General features: G+C 40.1%; 1 protein-coding gene across 6 annotated transcripts in view; it reads left to right on the top strand.

The window, feature by feature from the left end:
- The window catches only part of LOC133413359 (transcription factor 4-like), a 197,705-nt gene that overhangs the window by 118,012 nt on the left and 54,372 nt on the right, over window positions 1–25,321 (top strand). For 5 of the 6 annotated variants that reach the window (XM_061697629.1, XM_061697633.1, XM_061697631.1 and 2 more), the window contains one exon: window positions 634–683. In XM_061697629.1, coding sequence (XP_061553613.1) covers window positions 634–683 — 50 coding nt within the window. Of the gene's footprint in view, window positions 1–633; window positions 684–18,090; window positions 18,673–25,321 lie in introns of those variants that run through there. The other variant, XM_061697634.1, reaches the window with a different exon arrangement.

The following is a 25,321-nucleotide window of genomic DNA, read 5'->3' as shown; positions in this document are numbered from 1 at the left end:
CCACTGAAAGTAAAAAAAAAAAAAAAAGTTTGTGTTTTATTTCTTTCTTTCTTTCTTACAAACTATTGATTATCTTGTGTTTGTGAGGCCACCATGGCATTCTGTGGGTAGGTGTTTGAAAAAGGGAAAACATTCATGACAATAATGCTAAAGTGTGCCCTTGGTAATGTTTGCCTTGATAGGACACAAAAAAAACACACACACACACACACACATTGCACGCACGCACAGACACACACACGCACACACACACAAATGATCCTGGGCCAATTTCCCCCCCAAAATTTTTCATTTTTCCATCAAAATCTCCCCTTCCCAGTTAATGGACTGCTCCGTCGCTCCATTTGAAAGAATAGAAAGCACAGTCGTAATACAAAATAATATAAACATAACCTCTTTTTTCTTTTATCAAAGCAAAAGGGGAAAGAAAAAGTCTTTTTGTAGTCTGTCTTTTTTATTTTTCCGCATCTTATTTTGCTCCCATTTTTTGCAGCCATTGTCAATACAGTGGCAGTGCCCTTGCTCTTTCCTCCTTGCCAGATTGATTGAATCCAAACAAGAACTGCCCTTTTAAAAGAAGTTGAACCCTCATTTATTTGTTTATTATGTTGTTGTTGTTTTTCTTCCTTTCAGAAATTCACACCAAAAAAGTACGGAAGGTCCCTCCAGGCTTGCCGTCCTCAGTAAGTGATAAGAATCCTCAGTATTATTGCTGCTTTGCAGTTGTGTTATAAAACAAGTCGCTGCTGATGCGTTGGTTTATAATCACTGAGCTGCTTTTGGAAGAGAGCAGCAGAGGTCTGTTTTGGTGACTTGAATGATGAGACAGGGCTACTTTTTATTGGTTGGGTTTAAAAAAAAAAAAAAAAAGGACATTTATATTAAAAAAAAAAAAAGACATTCTGTTGCTCAAATTAAAATCATAATCTGTAAGCACAACACACACTAATTTCACAAGTTACTGTAAGGACAACAAACTGCATTTTGCTGTTGGCTTTTTGTTCTTCGAGTTCAATGTTGTTATTCGTGTCAAATTTAACATTCTAATTATGGATGTATCCATCCATTTTCTGCACCTTACTATCTTTCAATGAAATAATAAGGTATAACTTTAAGATTTAATTTAAAAGAAACTTACTTTAGTGACAGACTCTGTGATTGTATGTTTTTAAAGCATTGTGGGTTTAGGTTTTTGAGCTATTAGCCCCACAAATGCCTTGCTTTATTTAGATTTGTTCCACAATTACTTGTATGATGGAAGATCATCTTGTAATCTTGAGACGAGACACAGTAAGCAGTTTTAAGCAGGTAAAACATACAGTTTGACTTTTTATATGCGGAAAAGCAAGCAGAAAATCTCATAAGAGATAAATAATCTCAAAGAAATGAGTCAAGACTGATAAATGTAGCGCTACTGGAACTAAAGGGAGCTGCTGCAAGATTTTTGTCAAGAGAGCTTTGCTGTTGTTTCTCATTTTAAAGGCGTCTTTATTTGGCCTTGTGACTGCTGAAAACAATTGGTTTTATTTGAGCATAAGCAGAGTTTTAATTTCCCCTCATTTTTGCTTGTTGAGATGTGTTTTGTTTGTTTTCTCCGTCAATCTCGCTCGTAAAGTTATTTTTATTCTCCAACACTGACCTCATTAATCATCACTTAGCGACTGCTGAATGCGCATGGTGTCAGCTGCCTATTTGGCTCAGCAGGAGTCCGGCTTTCTGTGACCTCGGCCTGCTTTGTCCCTGCTTCCTCCGCTCCTTCCTCTCTGGGCCTACATCATTTGTGTGTGTGTGTGTGTGTGTGTGTGTGTGCGTGTGTGTGCAAAAGCGCAGCGGAAGCGCAAATTGTTTCACATATTGATGCTTTTTGCTCTTGTGTAAGGAAACACGCTGTTTATTTGTTCTCTAATCTAATTTGGTTCCATACAACTCGACACTCGTAACCTTGACTGGACAACAGGAATATTCTGGAAGCTCGTTGTTACTGTTTAGAATGTAAGAAAGAGCTTCTGTCTCATCTGTCATCTCTACACCATGTCATTGGCACGTTGCGCTTGTGGCGCCATTGATTTTCGAGCCAAGGTTTGAACTGCGACCTTGTTGGTTCAACGCTATCTCTTAGGAGGAACACTTTTTCTAAAATCCCGATAGAGTTTGTCGTACGATCGTATAACGACAGAAATCTAAACAATGAGTAATGCTAGAATGTTACAAATGTGTTTTTCAAGAAACATGTCAATGGTAAAGAAGCTTGCAATATTGCATAATATTCTCATGATAATTTAGTGAGAAATTGACCCAAAATGTTCAACACTATATTATGGTTACAATTAGCCTATTATCCAGCATAAATGTGCTTGTATTAATTATGTCTGTGTACATAACCAAGGAATTTGCCACAGACATGCTTGACTAAAAACATTTTGCCACATTAAAAAAAAACTATCAAGTCTGGTGCTTATTTGGTGTTGTTATTGCAAGATCAATTTTTTTTTAATCCAAATAATGATATTTACTAATAATTAGAGTGCATTGTTTTTTGTTGTTGTGAGAAATCCTAATAAATGTTTGTGCATAAAAGCTGAAATGACTAAGCACGGTGACCACTGAAGATTACCATGGTGGACGTATTTATGGCCCAAATTTAGTGACTAGAATTAAAAACAATCACGGTAATCTTAAAATCAATCTTTATCTTAATCTTAATATTAATCTTAATCCAATTCTTATGGTGAAGACATTGAATTTTATATTTGATATAGAAGAGAATGTGTCGATCACACATTACTGGTGGTAAAAGCTTGGTAGGTTGTGTGGGCAATGGAGGTTGCCTTTTACCTTTGAATTTTAATTCAGTTCGCTTATTTTTCCAGTGCTTCTCCGCACGCTTTCTTCATTCTTGTTTGTCAATTTTGGTTTGCTGAGTCAGTGATTTACTTTGAGAAACAATTAAAGTCATACACGAGAGGAGAGCGTGGGATGTCTTTGTAATCAAAAGGAAATTAGGCATCAGTTGCTAAAATTAGAACGTTGCAATAGTTGTTTCAGTGTGCTTCGCTGATGGTGATCAGAGCTGAGACATTTTTGAAAATGAAGAAGGGACAAAACATAGATTAGCATGCGAAATGGCCAGCAAGAATTCATGAAAGTAATGTCAATAAATGCAACAGAAATCTACATTTTGTCACTGTTATTGACTTTATTTTTTTATTCGCTCATTCTTTACCCTTACCCATACCTTTATATTCAAATCTGCAAGGTCCCAAATCTCAAGTGTCTTAACTCTTTGTAATAAGTCTTTAAATTTGACCTTTGAAATGATACATTTAGTGACAGAATCCAGGGATTTGTGTTGTCCAGTGAAATATTAGAAATATTTTTACACTCGATTAGAAATCAGTGTGTGTGTGTGTGTGTGTGTGTGTGTGTGTGTGTGTGTGTGTGTGTGTGTATATATATATATATATATATGTGTGTGTGTGTGTGTGTGTGTGTGTGTGTGTGTGTGTGTGTGTGTGTGTATGTGTGTGTGCGTGTGCGCTGTATGTCATCTCTCTCTCTCTCTCTCTCTCTCTCTCTCTCTCTCTCTCTCTCTCTCTCTCTCTCTCATATGTGGGTTTGTTTAAAGTTGACAGCGTTAATTAAATTAAGCCAGGTCTTGCAGACGGCACAGTAGGACAGCCAGTGGTCCACGGGTGGAAGAGGGATCGGCGGAAGGGTCGCGTGTGTGGGGGCTGAGGGGCGGTGGGGGGGTGGATGGGGTGCAGTACAGATTGTTTGGTGAGCCGCCCTGCCCCCCTCAGGCAGTTCTCGGCATTACAGTTGCGCGAAACCCCACTAGTCCAGTGGGCTACTGAATTGAAGCTTGGTGATAGTTTATAATGCTTTCTGTTCCCATTTTAAGAATTGAAAAGTAACTCATGAATGACATGCATCCTTTATTATTGTTTGATACTATGAATCACCCATTAAACTAATTAAAAATAAGACAGTATGGAGTGGAGACAGTTTGAATCCTGTGCATGCAGCTTAATGTTCACAAATCGAATGTGAAAGCGTGCACAGAAACCCAGAATGGTCCTTTTGTTCAGTCACATTTCAAACAAACCTGTTGAGAGAAAAGGCACCCCTTTTTGTCTACAAGCAAGCGCATCATACTGTATGTATGAAAATGATAGATGGAAAATCAACTTCGAGCAACTTCAATTTTGCATCAAATGATTGGCATTTGGGTGGTGGGGTTGCTGTCAAAACCTACACATAACCACACACAATAAATTGCACAATATTGGAATTGTAGTCATAGTGCTATAATTAATGACTGTACCTTAATTCATCCCTCACTAGGGTCGCGGCTAAATTGCACTATGCCATCTGACTTCGGGTGAGAGGCAGGGTACACCCTGGATGGGTTGCCAGCCAAGCACAAGGCACATATAGACAAAGAAACATTCGCAGTCACACCTACGGACAATTTAGTCTTTAATTGACCAAAGAAACATGTTTTTAGAATCTTGGTTAAAACCCATGCAAGCAAGGCGAGAACATGCAAACTCCACCCAGGGAAGTTAAGCACTCCACCGTACCGCACCTTCATGTATCTATTAATTCAAACTTCTAGACGTTGTTGCTGTTTCATGCACATTTTATTGTTTCGTATTGTATCTCCATTTGAAGCTACAACTGTCTTTCAAAATATGAAAGGATACCTCCATCCTCCCATCCATCCATTTTCTATAATGATCACAGGTGAGCTTGAGGCTATCCCAAGTGACTTTGAGCGAAAGGCATGGTGCACTCTGGACAGGTTACCAGTCACGTACGGGTGCTCATTATGTCTGTGAACCATGCTGAAGTTAGCCTGTTGTGAGTGGGCGGTCCTGTCTCATGCAAATAAGGCTCTGTTCACCTCGCCTCCTGTACTGTGGGCCAATGCAGAGTACGGCTTTCGTTACCATGGTGACGAGTGGCAGGGCAAGTGTGGCTACTACTTGAGCCCTGCGTCGAAAAAAATAAACTAAACACTGTGAACAGCAAAGCGCATGCAAGCTGCGATAAAGACAGAATCACTGTATTTTCGCTAATTGGGGCAGAACTTCATCACCGCACTCCATAGACTACTATTTGCATACCAGTCTCTACGGCCCAGTACTGTGGTTGGGGCCCCCGATGTAAGGTCCTCACAATAGTCATCAAGGTCATTTCCTTGCCTTTACCTTTTCCCCTCTTGGCTTGATCCACAACTTTGTTCTGCAATTTTAGCAGCTTCGTGTTCTATTTGCTGTTCCCCATTAGTGTGGCATTATCTATGTAGCAGACACTGGATTACAGACGTATTTGTCTTGTAAAGGTTAAGTGCGTATGCCAAGAATGGATTACAAAACATGACCAGTAGCCAATTGCCTGAGGCTCTCTGACCTTCCAGGGCCCCAAAAGACATGTTGTTATATATGACTAGCGGTAGTTTGTGGTAATCTGCTGAAATCAATCACAATAAACTGGAATTTCAAAAAAGCCGAAAGGGAGATCCTGTATTTTTTTTTTTTTTAATCCTTAAATCAGACCCCATGGATTACTGTGCAAACTGAACGTTGCCTTTAATGCTTTTGAATGTAATTTGTGCTCATATTAGTTTTCATTAAGTCTATAATCATATTTATCGTAATAATTGACAGTATATATATAAATATTGAGAAGTGATTAAATTAATGTCGTCAAAGAAATTTAAAGGGTACATTTCTTCTCATATTTACGATGCCGAATGATGTGTGTAGTCGTGGACACTCTTGCTTTTGTTCTCCCGAGAATTTAGTTGGAAAACATGAGACATTTTTTTTTTCATCAACAAGAGCATCACTACACATCCAGGACCTCCTTAATCTATCCTGTAACTACACACAGTACAGCACATACTGCACGTGTTGTGGAAACGTTTTCTAGTATTTGCTTTGCCACTGAGTGGTGAGGAGGGAGTTGTTTTTTGTTTTCTTCCTTTGATAACAATGTGTAACTTGAATAATCTAATTATGAAAATGTCTTTGTTGGACACAGATTTCTTAATATTTTATATTTAACACAGAGTACTGACTGCATTGCAAAATGCGTGCATGTAAATGTATGCAAATTGTCTGATCATTTTAACCGTGTTGTTTTTGCTAACATTTTTGTGTTGTCTGTCTGAGTACTCGTTCCTGCCAGTTCTCTGTCTTGTGGCACGGTGCCATCAGCCACTAGTCTTCCATTTGCACAGCCTATTGGGTACGACTGGCATATACAATGTCCGCCTCGCCAATGTGTGACAGGACCAGGAAAATGAATCAGGACTACTCCATCCATCCATCCATTTTCTACACCGCTTATCCTCACTAGGGTCGCAGGTATGCTGGAGCCTATCCCAGCCATCTATCGGCGAGAAGCGGGCTACACCCTGAACTGGTCGCCAGCCAATCGCAGGGCACATATAAACAAATACCCTTTCACACTCACGGGCAATTTAGAGTCTTCAATTGACAGACAGACTGACAGACTGATGTATGTTTTACTAATGCGACCCACCGAAGTGATTGGAGTGGATTTTTGGCCTGGTTGACAGATTGTTATTGAAAAAACATCGCTAAAAATTCGTTTTGGATTTTTAGGAAAGCATCTCAGTCTGTAGATATTTTGTGTGCTTGTGTCATCCAAACGGACCTCTCTCCCACACACATATGCGGTATAAAGGCCGGTCGCACATGTGAATCTTCACTGTGCGTTCCTGTACATGTATTTGGGTGTAGTATCAGGCAGACGCATACACGCACCACCACATAGCAAACCGTGCTTGTCGTTACATACACAACTCCTGCTCAACATACATTGTCTTCTTTTGAATGTAATATACTTTACTAATGATGATGATTAGATATTTGATTTATCTTTCAGTTGATTATCCTGATTATCAGTTCTCAGTGAGTGTTACCTTGTGCACAACACCAGCAAGTATTCAGAGAGTGCTGCCTGCTGACAGCTAATTGCTCTGTGATCTTAACATGACAAGCTGTCAAAAGCTGTTTTCGAGAATTTGTGATCCGAAGGAAGAAAAAAAAAAACATGAGATCACTTGTTAAGCAGTTGATGTTGTTTACAACTCTAACTGCTTGTTCAAATATCTGCATAAAAACATTTGAGTCCCCGGTTGGAGGGTGGGGTGGGGGGCTGATCAAAAACTTATGAGTATTGTGTGGACCAAAGAGACAGGTCAACTTTTTAAGTGTGTGTGTGTGTGTGTCGAGGGGGAGGGGCACTATATTCTCTGTGGGTGCGCATTATACACGAGAAATTACGGTATATGTAAATATCTGTGATTGTGTGGGTTTTCTTCAGGTGCTCTGACTTCTCCCCACATTCCAAAAACCGCATAGTAGACTCTGAATCTTCCAGCGGTGTGAATGTGAGTGTGAATTGTTGTTTTTGCTGCGTATATGTGCTCTGCAATTTGACTGGTGACCAGTCCAGGGTGTGCCCTGCGTTCCGCCCAAAGACAGCTGGGATAGGGTTCAGCTCACCGGCGATCCTGATGAGGACAACCGGTATAGAAAATGAAAGGACAGATGTTATTTTGCATTTAATAGGAAGCTGTGTGCCACATCTGCAACATAAATCACCTGAGCGCTTCAACTTCAACATTGATGAGCTTAATTTTACACAAGGAGGACAGTCACGAATGGGAGAGTATAACTTACAAATGGCCTTCGAGTCATTAAGGTTTTATGATAGTGACAGTTTGACCCTGGAATGTATTATTTCAATTTTTATTGTTTCCTATGGCAAAAATCAGAGGTCGATCATCTTCTCAGAACAGATTGTTAATTAGTCCTCATAGGTTTAACCATATTAAAGAGGACATACGACGGGAAATGTACTTTTTGATATATTGCATACGGATTGTTGGATCTCTAGAGTGCCTGCCCACCCATCAAGTGTGAAATTAAATAGCCAAGTAAATATTTAGTATGATAATGGTATAATGATGTCCAGTTGAGTTGTCGCCACGGAGGTGGGGGTATTCATGTTTGGCAATGGCATGTGCCACAGTGCTGGAAAGTGTGGGCCTGTTTCTATGATGAAGTGGCGCTTCCACCAGGGATAATGCAATTGAATCTCTATAGGCGCTCACTTTAATTATGTGTGTGGGAGTGATGTGTTTAAATTAGAATAATATCAGCATTATATCAGCTTCTAATAAATGACTCGATGGCTTGATTGTTGTTGTGCCAGCAGTAAGTAAGGAAGGTTTCATTTATATAGCACTTTTTAAAACACGGCGTTACAAAGCGTTTCGCAAACACATAAACATGCAAAATTAAGAAAGAAAGGTTAAAATAGACAAACATATGGACAAAGTAGACAAGGACGCAAACATGACACCAAAAGTAATCAACTAGAATAAAATAATAAAAACGTTAAAAACGGGACATGGGATCAAAAGGAAGGTCGACGGAAAAGCACGATGATGACATAAATAAGATTCTAGGTGTCGTTTGGACAGTCCAAGGATTCCGCAGATCGAGTGTGTTGGGTGGGATGAGGGCTGGCTCACTGCGTGAGACAGATCTCACTCCTAAAACCAGCTGATTTTCCCCTGGAAATAAATGATTCTTCATCATTTGGGTATTTGGACGAAAACATGCCAATCACCTGATATTAAGACACCTTGGAACTGTTTAAAATTGGGGGGAAAGCATAACATGTCCTCTTTGATGTTAAATGTTAAATGTTGTGTTCCATTGTACGAAGCTTACCACACAGTAATTTTTTGAAGCGATTTTAATTTTCTTTCTTAGTGATGCTTCAAAAAACACAAAAAAAGCACATTGAAATGAAAAATACTAAGAATCTGACTGGCTATAATATGTTTTCAGGTTACTGTGGTTCACTTGTAAATCTGTATTGTTCTTTGTTGTTTGGCGTAAGCATTTCATTTAGCCAGCAAAAGTGGATTATTGCTCTTTGTGAGCTTTCACACCACAGCAGCCCTCATTCGGACGACTAGAGGTGTGCCGGCGTCAGCATCGGTGTCTGGTGTGGCTTACAGTATGGCTAAAAATACTCAGACAGCGACATTGCTTTCAACACAACATGCTGCGTGGAGTGTGAAATTTCATCCCTGCTTTCCGGCATTTCCTCACACTGAGTCTGTCAATCACAATTATAGCATTTGTGATTCGGTTGGGTTGGTTCCCCCTCAAAAAAAAAAAAGAAAGCAACAAAAAGAAAAACATAGGGATTTTTTCTTTTAAGTTTGCGTATAGGTGAATATGCGGGGCTCCGTACGGTGACCGAACAATGAGATGATCCTTCATCAGCCGCTAGGATGTACAGTTCAAATGCGTATCCACCTGTTGCCATCCCTACTACATGTCAGCCGTGGCTTTTTGCTTTTTGTTCAGATTTCACTACATTCTGTGAAAAGATCATCATTATTTCAGTATTTATTCTTTTTGTGACTAATTTTTTAGTTTATTTTTTTTGGGCGGTGTGCCGTGAGATTTTTGTGATGTACATATGTGCGCCGATTTAATAAAGGCTTGGAAACACGACTGTAGAAGCAGACAAACTATCTCTTGCACACACCTCTGTTCAGTGAGTGGGAATTGCGCCCGCTCTGGCTGCATGAAATTCGGCCGTGTGAACCCTTCCACCAGTGACCTTCATCGTATAACCTCCATCTGTCCGTTTTCAATTGCGCTTGTCCTCATTAGGGTCACGGGTGAGCTGGAGCCTATCCCAGCTGACTTTGGGTGCGAAGTGGGGTACACACTGAACTGGTCGGCAGTCAATGGCAGATGATTAACAATACTCACAACGCTGCTGCTTTGTCAACTTAGAGCGGAGGACTTGCTGCCTCACACAGGAAAGAAAGGACAAGACATTGGCAGCAATAAAAGTAGGGCAGACACACACATAAGGAAAACAACAGCACAACAAATATTAGGAGAAAGGTTTATTGACGATTCACAAAATTCCTATGCATCAGATGATTCTCTGCACGCTAATGACATAATATGCATTACGTTTTCGCAAATAGAGAAATGTGTTTTGTCACAAACCAGAAAAAAAATAAAAAATAACATAACACGCATATACTGTAATTAACCAGCGCATGCGCATTTAACATACATTTCCTTTCATTCAACAAGCTACTAGAGGAAGTTGTATTTTGAGTTTTTTTTTACTTTTTGTTAACCCCCACCATAGCATTTCCCCTCCAGTTTGTAGAATTTCTCAAAACGTTCCGTTTGTTAGGCTGAAAGGAAAATCACAGAAAAATCACCATAAGGGCTGCTTTGCATTTTTAATTAAGAAACTAACATATGAATATATTTGCATATTATTGAGTTGCAGATTAAATCATGCATACATAATTAGCGTGCAGCAGCGTGCGTGCGTGCATTCGCCTCTATCTCGGCTCTGAGCTTACTGAGTTTTGCGGTGGATGCCACACGCGCACACAAACACTTTATTGAGACTCTCAAAGACTCACTTCACAGACACACGTAACCGCCCTCTCCAAACACGTTGTGTACTCTCTTCCACTCTGTTCAGTTTGTATTTTGACGAAAATCAGCATCTGATTTTCGGCATCGGAACTAAGGTCATACGTTATTTTTAAGCCTGATTCCAGTCGAGCGAGAAAAAGCAAAACACAATCTTCTTTTAGTTGTTCCGTCTACTCATCTTGTACACTATATAAACTAATTTATTTAACTTTCCGTGTCAGACATTATTCTGCCACCAATTAATGTCATCCATTAACATGCTAGCACTACTGTAAAATATGGACAATTTCTTATTTGTATTAAACGCACAATTCTCCTACTAGTAAATACACCGTTAATTACATAACAATCGCTTTTTAGTATTTTCATGCGGTTTTAATTAAACAACTCCTGATTATTTTAGCTTCAGGTAGAACCTCATTAACATGCTGGATTGGATTTCTTGTGACAGCCTGACAGCTACAGTCAGCCTACGAGCGCCACCGACTTGGATGTATGCATAACTGTATTAGTCAACTGCTAAACTCATTTGCACAAAACTTTGTTAAGGGGCATAGTATGAACCGAGGAAATATATTTACAGATTTAAATCCAGATCCAGGAATGTTTTTTTTTTTTTTTTATATAATTATTAAAAACTGCTCAACAGAAGATGGCTAACTGAACCGGCACCTACGTGACAAAAGGTTCGGCCTAGGAAGAGATCTGTCCTCGGGTTTTATTGAACTGGCAGTCAAAGCTTAGTTGAGATCATTGATTCTCAACTAGTGGGTCGGGACCCAAAAGTGGGTCGTGAAACCATTTCGGGTGGGTCGTAGTAAAGTCGTCAAAAATAACAGCGGATTTTCTGTTGACGATGGTACGGACATCCGACTTTTCCAGGTTCCAGATGGGTTAAAACATGTTTCCCGGTGGTACAAAAAGGTCCCTCAGCTAGCGTCATAGTTGCTGTTTTTTTTGTTTTTTTTTTAATTGGATTGTTTTATATCTATGGCCTAGGTAGTGTTTTTCTTACAAATATGTATTAGTACTGCATTAGCATAGGTAAGTGAAAGACCGTGGTACGTTCTGACTTGCATACAAATTCGGGTTACGTCACCATCAGCGGTGACATATTTTACGTGTAACCCGGTCGGGTTAACATTCGTTTAACACGCATGCATGACAAACGCAACTACTCGCAGCATTTAAACATCTTAAAAACGGCCTCGGTGTTTTTAATAGCGTAATTCAGACTGTTAAAATGCCACTGTTTGGTCTGCATCTTTAATTTCCGAAAAAGAAGACTAACTGTTGATGTTGCATTTTCGTAAAAAGAAGAAATCAGTGCCAAGATATTCATATTTGTACATGCAGTTGTCATGCTTTCTAATAAGGTGCCGTGGAAGGCACTTTGAACATGTGAGCATGTATTTATTTTTAACTTGTGTAGTTATGGTTAAAAAGTAGGATATACCTGTGTTTTCAAAGGCTATTTTTAAACAATAATATTCTTTATTGTTGTTCACTTTTGTAAAAGTGGGTCCTGACTGAGCGGCAATAGGAAAACGGAGATCTCAGGGTGGCAACAGTTGAGAAGCACTGGTTTCGATTAAATCGGCAGTTACAAACTACAGCATTACGATCAGCGCTGACTCTTGTACTGAAAGTGTGTCACGAGTAGGCCTATAAAACACATGCATATGTTCCGTTGAGTTAAGTTATTCACTGTCAAGTCATAAATGACAAAAACATAACAATAAAAATAGCACGACAGGTTCCTTCCTACCCTCTCCACTTCAGTGTGTGGGGATGTGGAGAGTGTAGGTGTCCGTTTGTGCAAAGTTGAACACAATGAGCATGACGAGGAAGGTCTGGAGCCTAATCACATATCAAAATCAGATAGTGTACTCACAATGCTGTTTCCAGAACGAGTGAGACAGACAGCTAGACGTACACTAAAGAAACTCGAAAAACAAGATCACTAGCATTTAAAATATCCTGCAAATCCCTTTTAGGGCTATGAAATACATGCATATTTGTAATTGGCTGTGATTATTTGAGAATAACCGTCAGGTCAGAAATGACAAAGGAGCGCAGCATCGACAACGTGATCGTACACCAACTTCTCCTCCTTCCGTTTACCATGAAAAAGGCCAGTTCAGTTCGCTCTGTTTGTTGGTCTGTGAGTTTTAGTGCTTCCAAAGGTGGAGGAGACAACAATGGGGGAAGACCAAACAAAAATAATTTAAAAAGCAAAACGAGTGCGAGATCAACGACTGAGCGACGTAATAAGTAGGAAAATCCCTTTGCGTGAAATCAGGAGGAAATGTGAGATAATTCCATATGGGATTACACGTCATTTTCTGACCAAAGAAGAGAAAGATGAGGAAGGGGAGGAAGAGAGAGCATTGGGGGATGCGGGGGGTTCAGAATGAACCAATGGTGAAGCAAGTGGAAGAGTGAGTAAAAGTGGAGGATGCTGGAATTGGAAGAAGAGGACAGAACATGAGAGGAAGCTTGGGAGGCTGATCAGGAAGGGAGAAGTGAGGGAGAAGCAGAAGAAGAGCATGTCGAGGAAGCGAGTAACAAACGGAAAGGAAGGGTGTGACAAAGTAGAAGCGAAAGCAGGCAGATGAGGGAAGGTGGGCAGACAGGAAGACCGAGTTTGAGGACCCCTTACTTCTCTTTGGCTGTGCTGTCTGCTTTTCCTCATCTGCTTACTTTCATTCTTCCCTTATTGTCCAATACTTGCATTTTCCATCTGCCTCGTCCTTGTCTTTCCTCCTCGTTGGTCTCATTACTATCAATTCTTTCCACTTCCTTTTTTCCACTCAATTATTTTATAAGAATGTATTTTCTCCATCTCTCACTATTTGCTTTTCCCCCCTCATCCCGTCTTCTCCTCTCCAACTTCATCCCTTCATTTGCTCTTTTCCTTATTTTGTTTGACTCTGTCGCTTTCATTCCTCCTTTTCTGCTCCCATTTTGGTCTCTTTGCCCTTCTCCTCTTCGCTCTTCTTCATCACTCCTGCAGGTTTGTTGACCAAGCAGCAGTTAGACAAAATTGAAAATGCGTCTGCGTATTTTTCCTCGACCGGTTCCCTTTTTTTTTTTTTTTTTTTTTTTTTTGCTTTCAATATACTTTTCCTCTTGATCTTCATTCCTGCCTCCCTCCCTCCATCGCTCTCTTCATTTCCCATTCAGTCTGGTTGGGTACAATGCTGGGAGGCTGCCAGTGCTGCAGACAGATGGTCCACTTATTAGATGTGCATCAGCCCTCCCTCCCCTTCCTGCAGCTCGCGTTTTAATCAAATTAAAGCCAAAGGAAGATCGGGGAGCGATGGAGAGCATGAGTGACAGAGAAGGGGTTTGAAGAGGGGTTTGGGAACTCGGCTAGCTTGTTTTGGACTCTACTATGTGTTTTAATAGGATGAGTGATGATAATATTAAAATGAAATTTAGGGAGACTGAAACCCTGTCTTGTCTGTTGTGGTGATTGCAAGTACATCTGTCTTCTGTTTGTCTCCAATTTTTACATCCATCGTTTTTTTTTTTCATGTAGTCATTCTGCAAAACCCACTAATTTTCCATGTAGAAACCGTCTCTTATGTGGCTCCTTTGCCACATTTCGGGTGATGTCAAAGTGATGCCATCATCATTATGTAAGCTTGGGAGGTGACTGATATGAAGCCACTGCCACACAATGGAATTACATGAGGCTCCTTTTGGGAAAGTTTGTATTAACGTGTTTGAATTAAACTATAAGAAGTCGCTATAAATTGATTTTACGTATCGATGCGTATAGGTAGTGTAAGCGTAAGCATCTGCTGCTTAAATTTAGCGCAGCTTTTCATATTTGAGCAAGTCCCTGAAGCTCAATGCAAAATCAGTGCATCTGATGCACATTATCAGCTTCTCAGGGGCATTTGGAGAGAAACAGGGAATGATTGGACATGAAAAAGCTAATAATATGAGGAGCGAAAAGAGAGAGTGAATATAACGATGGTTAATTGTACCAGTTTAAAATTGGACAGGTTGTGTTGTCAACTGCGGTGTATGGTTAGGAAGAGCATTTACATTGTTTCTTACTACGTGATGTCGATTATCAAACAAGAATCTTGAATTTCCAAAAGTAACGTGTTGTGACTCTGAGGTCTGTGGAAATGGCGGAAGCAAATGATTAATGTTTCAGTGTGGCTAGTTAGTTGTCCCTCCAAAGTTCAAACTATGCTGCTTAACAGGACATGGGTCATCATGTTTTCTGTTGTCTTTCAAAAAAAAAAAAAAACATCCATGAGAAATAAATTGAGATAAAATTCCTTATAACAAACTTCAACCATTATCATAGCTTATTTTCTGTACATTTTAACTGAGATTCTAGTGCAAAAAGATGTTTGCCATTATTAATAATAAAATATAAAACAATTGTGCATTGTTAATTTTAATGACAGTGACAGATGTTTGTTGGGACGTGAATAGGGAGATTATTTATAATACTGTCAGATCATACATATTGTATTGCGGAAAAACTATCGAGACATCCATATTGTTTTCCACTTCTAGGTAATTTAAATTTCCGATTCTTTGGTCATCAACACATTTTTGCCTTTTTGCCGTCCTTGGTACGCTTCTTGGTGGCTACTGGAATAAGTCTTCCAAAAAACATACAACACATCAAATCACATTTCCCCCCCGCCCAGACAAACGTGCATGTTTCAGTGGGAAAACATATCACATGTGGTATGAATAGCTCACGCAATTTTGGGGAGGTAAAACGATAACAATCCTTTATGTTGTAGTAACAGTAAGAAGAATAAATTCAAAAAAATAAAGTCTTATTATACATTAGAATAAAGTCTCCCTTCAATTATCACAAAAACATCTGACCATTGGAAATTGATCATAAGCTTGTTTTAAACACTCCTTGACACACAAAGTTTGTCTGAGTTGTTAAAGTAAAATAAAAGGTCATTCAAAACAATCACTATGCGCCATCATTGTGCCCAAAACGAAAACAACTGAAAACAATCATTTAATAAATAAAACAAAAACAGATGGTGTTTCACGTTCCCAATGGCATTATGGAATCTGTTTTGGACTATTTTCTCCTCTCAGTGAATCGGTTTAAATATTTGTTGTGAGTAAGTCAACAAACTGCGCCATTTTCCTATTAATCACATCCCACCTATGCCCGCTGATATTCCACAAGACAGGGTAGACCCTTAAGAGATCCTCTGTACGCCACATTAATAAACAAGATTAGAAAAAGCTTCATAGGTTTCAATCGCACTGAGTAGAGGGTTCGAAACACAATCAAACGGAACAACTTCATAGCAACATTTAAAGGGTTAATCCTTGGTGCATGACCCACCCAGCAACAGATTTTTATGGCACTTGGTAAGGACAAACTAAATAACTCACTAATGGGGATTAAAATGTAAAAAAGTGAATATAATACAGAAATCAAAAAAGAAAAGAAATATTTGCACACCTTAACTATGTAAAAAAAACAACAACAACAACAAAAACGCGGTTCATGTTAAAGAGAGCCGCATTTAACAGATACTAGGAAACATGTTCAAAAGTAGCAATCTGTGCACCCAGTCGCCATCATAAAACCTTTATTAAAAGGGCACACAATTTTAAGAAACATTGTGTCATGCAAACGGGTCATTCACGTAAGTTAACCATTAATATGTAATGACAATTATACACTTTCTTTAAGTGACAAATTATGAAGGTATAGAGTTGCCACTCAATGCTGACAAATGTTCAAAATATCCAAACCAGCTTTAGAGGTTGCACTGTATTTTGTGGCTAAAGGAACATTTTCATTGCATCAATGACAAATTAGCTCGTTTAGAAATATGATGTGCTTTCTGCCCTAATATGCTGCTCACATGTTATAATTTTTTTTAAAGCAGTAACAGCGTAAATAGCACTTCCTGTTGACGACAATAAAAATTTTTAAAAAAGATGCTAATGGCACAACGTAAATAAACATGGAAACACTTCGTCATTAAATAGATTCACGCTTATATTACGAGTCGAGATCACATAATCCATGGGTGTCAAATGTATGGCCCAGGGGCCAGAACCACCCTATCAGGGGGTCCAATCCGGCCCACGGGGCAAGGAACCATTAACTGCAATTTTTCAATAAAAGTAACTGTTGTTGATCATTTCTTCCACCGGAGGGCGCACTGACGACCACTTAAATGACCACTTACCACTCAAATGACATTCTAAAAATGGCTGTTACTCAGGATTGGACTCCAGATATGAACTCCAAAGAAAACCTACTTCATATCAAATGTGCTGCCACTTTTGCACTACAGTTCTGTGAAAATGAGTACGGTGCCTCCTGTAAAAGTATTTGAAGAATGCAAAATATTGCAAAATGTCAGGCTTCTGTTCAAAAGAGGTTGTTTCGGTGGAACCCTTTTGTGTTTTGTTCATGCACATTTACAAGACAGTGGATAACTGCACATTCTTTCTAAAAGGTTCCTTTTGTATGGTGTGATGAGTCCGCTGAGGTTGTCAAGATTTCCAGATGGATGTGGAAATTTACGTTAATTTGAAATGATTTCTAGATCTTGTTGTTTAAAAAAAAAAAAAAAAAGTCGGCTGTAGCTCCGTTATAATCTGTCAATTGCACGTGTATAAATGCAAAACTGATTAATACGGTTATATTGTTGAAATTGCACTCATTTTTGGTCGTAAAAAAATCTGATTGCTCATATGATTTGTCAAAAAAAAAAAAAAAAAAAAAACGCAAGGAGATTATAATCAAACCATTGGAATATTTTCCAAATGTACAAAACAAAATGAATTGTCATTATTCATAGCGTATGAAGCCATAAATATAATCGGTATGTCCCACTTGAAATCAAGTAGAGGTGAATGTGGCCCCTGAATTCAAATGAATTTGACACCCCTGCTGTAGTCCATAAAATTGCACTGACATATTACATTAATATGTAATATATTCTTGTCTTCTTTAAATCTAATTAGGCTTGTACGAGACATCCAGTAGCTCCGGCATGTGGACAAAATGTGAAAACAAAAGTATTGAATGCATAGTTCCAATTATTAATATGAAATCTTAGCAAGGGAAACAGGATATCTTTAATCTACAAAATAATCAGATAATAATAATAATCAAAATTATCCAAAAAGAAGCACATTCCTAGAGACATTAAATCTATTTTTAACATGAAAACTTTTTTTTCTGTACCAGGCCTCTGCTAATATTAAAACAAGGGATGGAATTTAGGAGGAAGAGAAAACAGTATAGTATGGAAGAAGTGGATAAAAAAGTTTCATAAAATAGATTGGAAAAGCGAGGAAGGGGTGGTAAAATGGGGGGGGGGGATCAACGAAGATGATATGAGAATGAGAAGTGGGAGGGCATGGAGGCTGTTGTGGAGAAAAAAAGGAGGAAAAGTTGGAAGAAGGGATGGATAAGATGAGAGTAAAACAGGAGGAGGTGGGAGGTGGATTTATGGAGAGGGGATCAAATTAGGAGAAAACAAGCGGAGGGGGAAGTAGGGGAGAAAAGAGAAAAGTGGGGAAGAAGGAAGAAAGTGCGAGGAAAGAAGGGATGAAGAGGAGTGGGAGACGAGGAGAGTGGAAAACGGTAACGGCTCAGGTCAAAGGCGGCGGCGAGGCGGGGAGGTGCTTTCCACATTTCGCTGGAAGAGCGGAGGCAACTTCGTGCGCGTGCGCGAGGACCTGCGTGCGCGTCCTCGCCTGCGCCCACCGATGAGGCGGAGGAGGAGGAGAGGATGGGAGGGGAGGGGAGGGGCACTCCGCGCTCTCTCTCCCTCCCCACTTTGCATATTCCACGCGCCTCTGCTCGGCCATATGGGAAAATGCAACTGAAGGAATTGTCGGCCGAAAAAACACAGCGAGAAAAGTTAGCGCAGGCCACAGGGAAAAGAGGCTCGGGCGGAGAGCGGAGGCGCGACGACAGCACGCGACCCAGGACCAGTTTCAACGAAACCAACACGCAGCGCGCCAGCGGGGGAACAAACGCTGAAGGGGAGAAGACTTGCTTTGGGTGTTTCTGCGGCGGACAGGAACAATGTATTGTGCGTACACCATCCCGGGCATGACAGGCAGCTCACTCATGTACTACTACAATGGCAAAGCGGTAAGTACTCTTCCGTCTTCTCCTTTTTTTTACCCCCCCCCCCCCCCCCCCCCATTTTCCACCCTTTTAACTTGCATATGAGCATCTGGGAGGAGGAAGGAGGAGAAACGAGGCGTGAATGCGAAGCGACGCTCCAACTTCGAGCGCGTCAAGGTGCGACCGCCACTTCCCGTTGGCCCTCAGTGTTCATATTGGGACGCGTTCAAGTGCGCGCGCGTGCCTGCCTGCGTGCGTGCGTGCGTGCGCGGCAGGGGACGCATGGGGACATGACGCACAATATACAACGTGCGTGCTCATTTAACAATTTTGCGCATCAAGCTCGCAAAAGTCACCACCGAAATAATCCACCGCGGAGATTTATTTCTCTTCTCTCTCTCTCTTTTTCCCTCTCTCTCCATCACTTGTTTCCAATTATCCAAATGGATGTGCACATCTAAATAGATAAGAGTCTTGTTAGGCAAAGGGCGCAATGGTGCTCGTGGCTGTCAAACTGGAGCGACATTTTTTCTAGATTGCATATTTTGATTTCCTTTTTGCCTGAAATCGTCAGTGAAGATGAAATGAAGATTGCCATGCATTCAAATGATCATTATCAGGGCTTGAAATGCATTAGTTAAATGCGACATTTTATTTGTATTTTTTTTTCAAAAGCACTTATCAAAAATAATAGTTATTTGTTACCCTGTATTTTATTGTATCTTTATTATGATTGTCTATTGTTGCTTGTCATTACACGTTTTTCTAAGAGCAAAAATAAATACACATAGATGTGACATTTTTACAATTTTGTAATTAGAAAAAAAAAAAAAAAAAAAGAAGCCCCTAATAACGTTATGAGGTGTTCGAACTCTTGTCAGGTTCCCCCATTCACCCTCACCCCTAAAACAGAACGCGAAGGAGGTGATTTAGGGCAACGGGGGGGGGCAGACATGAGAATCGTGAATTTCACGGCTTTCTCGAAAGGAGCAGCGATGACTGCAAGGTTGCGAGGTCAATTAAGATGGAAGGTGGTCATTTTCCCCAAATTCACCTGCCACGGGAGTGTTAGTTCTGACAGCATTTGCTGCACTTCTAACTTTTCAGGTTAAAAGTAAGGAATTTTTTTTTCCAACTTAAATCAGTCATCCCCAAAAATAAATGTGTCCAAATTTGCTTTGTAATGCACTGACACAATTTTGCCGTTAATACGGCCCAAAAATGACTTGGAAAAAAAGATGACCATATTTAATAAAACAAAAATGTCGGGCACAGAGAAAATGTGTTTCATGCTATGTTTGAAATACATCTCATATTTATCTCTACGAGCAAATGTACATGACACTGGTCCGACGTGGATGTCTAGTCTCATTTCATGAAGGTGGGCTATTTTATTTTTTTTTAAATTTTTTTTATTTTTTTTTTTACATAATTTCCGTTGCCAAGCGTGTTAAACTCCAGCGAGTGAACTCAGTGGGGTTCCACAAAGCCTCCGTTGTCTGAACACTCACCAACACTCAGCCTCTGTATGCTTGACGCCCGGCAGGTCTTCGGCCTCCACCAAGCCATCGAATACTTCGGTTCTTGCTACGTACGGGCCACGGCTTCTCCTGCTTTTTCTCCCCCTCTTTCTCCTTTGAGTTCCCCGCAGCCTCCTTTTTATCTCCGCGGCTTCTCTCGGTTGTAGCGCTCTCCAGCTCAGCGCTGCCACGGGGCTCGGTGTGGCACCGCTTTGTTTGGTGGCTGGCTGTCGGATGGCACATTGTGCCGACGGTCTTGATCCAGTGCCAAGCTCCTTTCTAGCCACACTCCCCCCCCCCCCCTACCCCCCTCCCCGTCTCACTCTCCCTGTCTGTATCACAGCTTGTTTACACTCCATGTCTGTTGGCAAAAAGTGAAACACACGAATCAGGCAGAGAAACACTGTGATAACCAAATGTTGTTTGTCTTCTTGTGTCCTGTATATTTGGAGGTTTTCGCAAGGCCAAGTTTTGGGTTTGGGCACAGTGTGGCTGTGTGGAGGCGAGTCTGTAGTCTGTGTGTTGTGTAGCGTGGGGATGGGGGGTGGGGGGTTCAGAGTTGTCGGGGGGTTGAGAGAAGAGACAGAAATGCCTGGACGGATGTGCTCCAGCAGCCGTGAGCCGGGCCCGCAGAGACCAAACGCTGAAAAGCTGGAACTGGGGCTTTGGCTTGGGAGTGTTTGAGTGTGGGGGAGGATAGGCCAGGAGGAGAAGAGGAGGGCGAGGGCCGAGGCCTGCGCTTCGGTTCGCGGCTGTCAGCTCGCTAACTTAAGCTCCGGCTGCTTAATGAGGCAACAGAAAGCTGGGATAAAACAAAAGGCCTCATTTAAAACCGGGCCGGCCAGCCGGCTATTGTTATGCTAACACAACATTTGAATATTCAGTAAGTTTTAATTAGGAGGGTCCCGAAGAAGCCTGCCAAAATCTTGCAGTCCGCTGTCACTGTCCTGCTAGAGCAAAAAAAAAAAAAAACAAAAAAAAAAAAACACTTTAAACACTTTAAGTGATGATGTTGCACGCCGGCAGTTTACTTGCTGCTTTTGTTGCTTTTTGGCTCTCTCCTTTTGATAATCATATAACAAATATGTTTTATTCATTTATTTCAAATTCATGTTACCTAGAATTACCTTGATCACATATCTCTACCGAAAGAGAAATTACTCACATCAATTGAATGTAAAAGTATTTATATCCAAATTTTACCTTCCGGTCCCTTAGTCACTTGTACTTGTTAAGAGAGAGGTCAGAGGTCAAGGGCAACCCCTCCCGATGTGATTACTTTTTTTATGAGATAAATAGATGAATTGAATCACAGACATCAACTAACAAATATGAACAAATAAACAAAGCTAAAGCTGCTAGCTTTGAAATCCTTTGCATACAGGCCTCTGGCATATAATAATAACAATAATAATAATCGATATAATAAGCAGGTATTATATCGATAATTATATACATCCGCTCATTTTCTATAACTTCTTATCCTGTTTAGGTGTTTTAATTACTTTACATAAAAAAGTTTTGGTGTGTGTGTGTGTGTGTCTGTCTGTGATCGTCATTATGTACTTATTGTTTGTGGATGTTATGTGCATGGTAGGCTGGAATTAGATCACTGCATGTTATACAGACTTTATAAACAGAAACATTTGTATGTGTATGCGTGCATGTGCATGTGTGTGTGTGTGTGTGTGTGCGCGTGTGTAGGCCTCTGACTCTATTTGCGTCCCTTGTACTGGGTGTACCAGTCAAAACAATTGTCTTTGGAGAGTGTGTATGCTTTTAAATACACACCTTCCTAAATATGCAAAGTACAATTTGAATAATCCAGCATGCGAGCACACACGGAAAATAGCGACCATAGAGAAAGAAAACTGGATGATTTTATTGTTAATGTGTGTTAATGTTTCTGTTTGTGCATTCTAATTCAAATCAGTGGATATTTGTAGTATGGATAAAAGCGATGTCACTCATTGCTGAACTTCTTTTGACAGCATTGTGTGTTTTGTAAATTCAGCCCTGCGTTTTTCAACTGGGTCGTTTAGGTTTTCTCTGGTGTCTTTAAGATTTGTTTTAGTTTCTGTGTGGAGGTATTGCACTCTGCCCCCGGTTTAGACAATAATCCTTCGGCATTAAATTATCTGACAGTGATGCTGCTGATACAGACAGTCACACCAAGTATATATATTTTTTCAATATATTCAAGAAGTTGTATTTGATTTGAGGATATATTGTTCTGATTCTCGGGCCTCACTGATTTTTTTTTTTTCTTCTAGTTGAAACAACTCACCAAACAGATCAGGTGATTATTCAATGTTTATTTTTAGAGGGGTGAGACGTTTCTTCCCTCCCTTGTGATTCTGTCTTCTCATTATGACTAATGTCAAGAAAAGGGTCATTAGGAGATCATTAGTGACATCTAATTGTCAAATCTGAATGTCAGTCTGACTGGTGATGTCGGAGATAATGAGACTTCTTGTTCAATCTTTTTTTCCTCTGTATTATTAATTTGCATGGAAACCGGAAAAAGATGATGATTATTATTATTATTATGATTAACACATTTTCTTTTCAATACCAATGGTATTTTTGTCATTGCATTATAATGAATTAAATCCATTCTGTGCGGATTGTCCGCTCGATGCAGGCTGTGTAATGTGTCACTTCTCTCTCTCTCTCTGTGTCTTTATAAACCCTTGACTTTAATGTGTAAGGTCACTGCTGCCAAATGACGTGTGGCATGTACACACACACACACACACACACACGCACACACACACACACACATATATACGCACACACATCTTAAGGCAGGGATGTGACGCACGAGTAAATGGGATGAATGACAGTTGCATAGCCGAATAGAGCAACATTATTTGGAAAGCTGGCAATTTCCACCTCCAACTATCCAATGAGAACAGAATCTCTTTCTGCGAGTGACGGGTTTGATACCCAGTGACTGACTGAGCGCCTGCCAGCTCGCTCAAACCTCTGAAAATCGAGGTCATCTGGCAGACAGACACAGGCAACAGCAGAAGCAGATGATGATGATGGTTCATTTGGCTGGTTGGTTGAGTGTAGATGCACACAGACCATCATCGTCCAAAGGACTTTTAACAGCACAGAACTAGCCCTCTGCAAGCCCAGTGGATGTCATCAGACCTGTTTTTACCTGCTCAATGTTGGCTCCAACGGTCTGAATTTGGTCTGGTTTTGTTTACCAATAAGGTAGGCAGTGATCAGAGATGTTTACTGCGGGGAAAAGCTGATTCTGGACCTGATTAAATACAGCTTTTAATAAATGTATTACACCTCCACCCGATATACACAAATCATCTAATGATATTTTTTATACTAATATATAATTATTTGTATTGTTATCCATTAATTTTCCAATTTTGTGTTTTTGGAAATAACTTTCTGTAACATATGTACTTGTATTTCTGGGATTGACACAATCCAGAAATCTAATGCTGCTTACACATGTCGACTTGGTCTTATTTTTTAAAGTCTCATTCTTGAATTACTGTACTTCGTTTTGTTACTTGTCCACTTCAACATAGACCTTCTTAGACTGGTTTACTTTTGTCTACACTCCAAAATTAATGTCAAAATTAATTGAAAATCAGTTTCATAATTCAAGCATCACTGTCACCCCCCCCCCCCCCCCCCCGAGATGTTTTATTTGTATACAATTCTTCTTTTGAATGAATGTGCTAGCAGTTAAAATGTTCCAGTTAAATCACATTTTGTTCTTGACAATACGTGTAATATTAATACTTGAATACCATATTTAATATCACATTTGTTAAAAATTTTGATATCCAGCATTTTCATACTGCCTTTAAACTAAGGAGAGTGTGGACACGATGCTCATATATGTACTAAGCACAAGCTGTGCTGCGGGAAAGCAAGCTTAAGTAAGTTAAGATTTTTGGCTCAAGAACAAAGCGTATGTGTCTCTTTGTGTTGCTCGCAGTGTGGACTTCGTGGACAACTACACACAAGCACGCACACATGAAACATTCCCAGTATTTATTGTCGACGTGGAAAACGGTCCGCTTATTGTTTTGTTAAGCATACGTCTGTGTGTTTTTGTGTTTGTGGGTGTGTTTAATGGGTCAGTCATGCTGTGGCAAGCAGTTAGAGAGCCTGCATGGACTCACAGATAATCACCGGACAGCTGTCACACTTTAAATAAAAACAACAAAACAGTAACGTGCTGCAGCACAGTAAAACGGGACGACAATGTAGATGCGTTTGAGCATGAAGTCAGACAGGTGCTGCCTACCTGCATCTAGATGAGTGCCTAGATTGGATCAGAGAGAAAGCCATAAAGAGAATGAAAATTCAAAAATTCTGGAGATCCAAAGTGTTGCACTAATCAGCTCTTTGATCCGATTCCTTTGTTATTCCAGCGTGGGCCTAATAATGTAGTCCTGATTGTGTTGCTGGCAGCAAGTGACCGTCCATGTGTTGGCTATTAGGGTGTCATAGTGGCTGTTTAAGCACACTGCAACTGAAAATAGCTTGCTGATTTTATGGGGATTTTTTTATATGATTTAACTGGTCGACCGTTTACACTGTCAAATGCAAGAGCTAACTCCGTCCAGCCAATATACCTTTCAGTGAAAATGCAGATCCAGTTGTGAAATTATTAAATCGCTCTTTGTAAAGTATTCCTTAGCGTCTGTTCTCACACTCTTAAAAAATGGGAGACTATCATTTCACATCAATTTGAGGACCAAAAAAAGAAAATGTTCTTGCTCGCACAGTTTTCCGAGTAAGAGGAAAAGTATGCTTGCTTCAAGCAATTTGTCACGATGTTGAGGTTTACTGTAAAACAAAGGAGAATGAAACATTGCACATTTAAGTGACAAAATGTTCAAGCAAACCTTAAAGTACAACATTGCTCACACAAATATATTCTCTCTGCTCTGCAGGAACAATGACTATTACTGCAGCTTAGTAGGGGACCTTCTCAGCCCTACCGTCTTGCTCTTGTTGCAGCACAATGTTGTACGACACTGAAAACGTGCAACACCAAATTTGAACTTCCCTTGTATACTGTACGTAAAAAAAAAAAAACGATTGCTTAAATATCTGTGGTATAGTAGGGGCACAAATGATGAACAGCGACATAGCGGCGGTTCACT

This window comes from Phycodurus eques, chromosome 15 (assembly GCF_024500275.1).
Source record: "Phycodurus eques isolate BA_2022a chromosome 15, UOR_Pequ_1.1, whole genome shotgun sequence".
NCBI lineage: Eukaryota > Metazoa > Chordata > Actinopteri > Syngnathiformes > Syngnathidae > Phycodurus > Phycodurus eques.
Note: the sequence above shows the minus strand (reverse complement) of the source record. Positions and strands in the feature narration are given on the sequence as shown.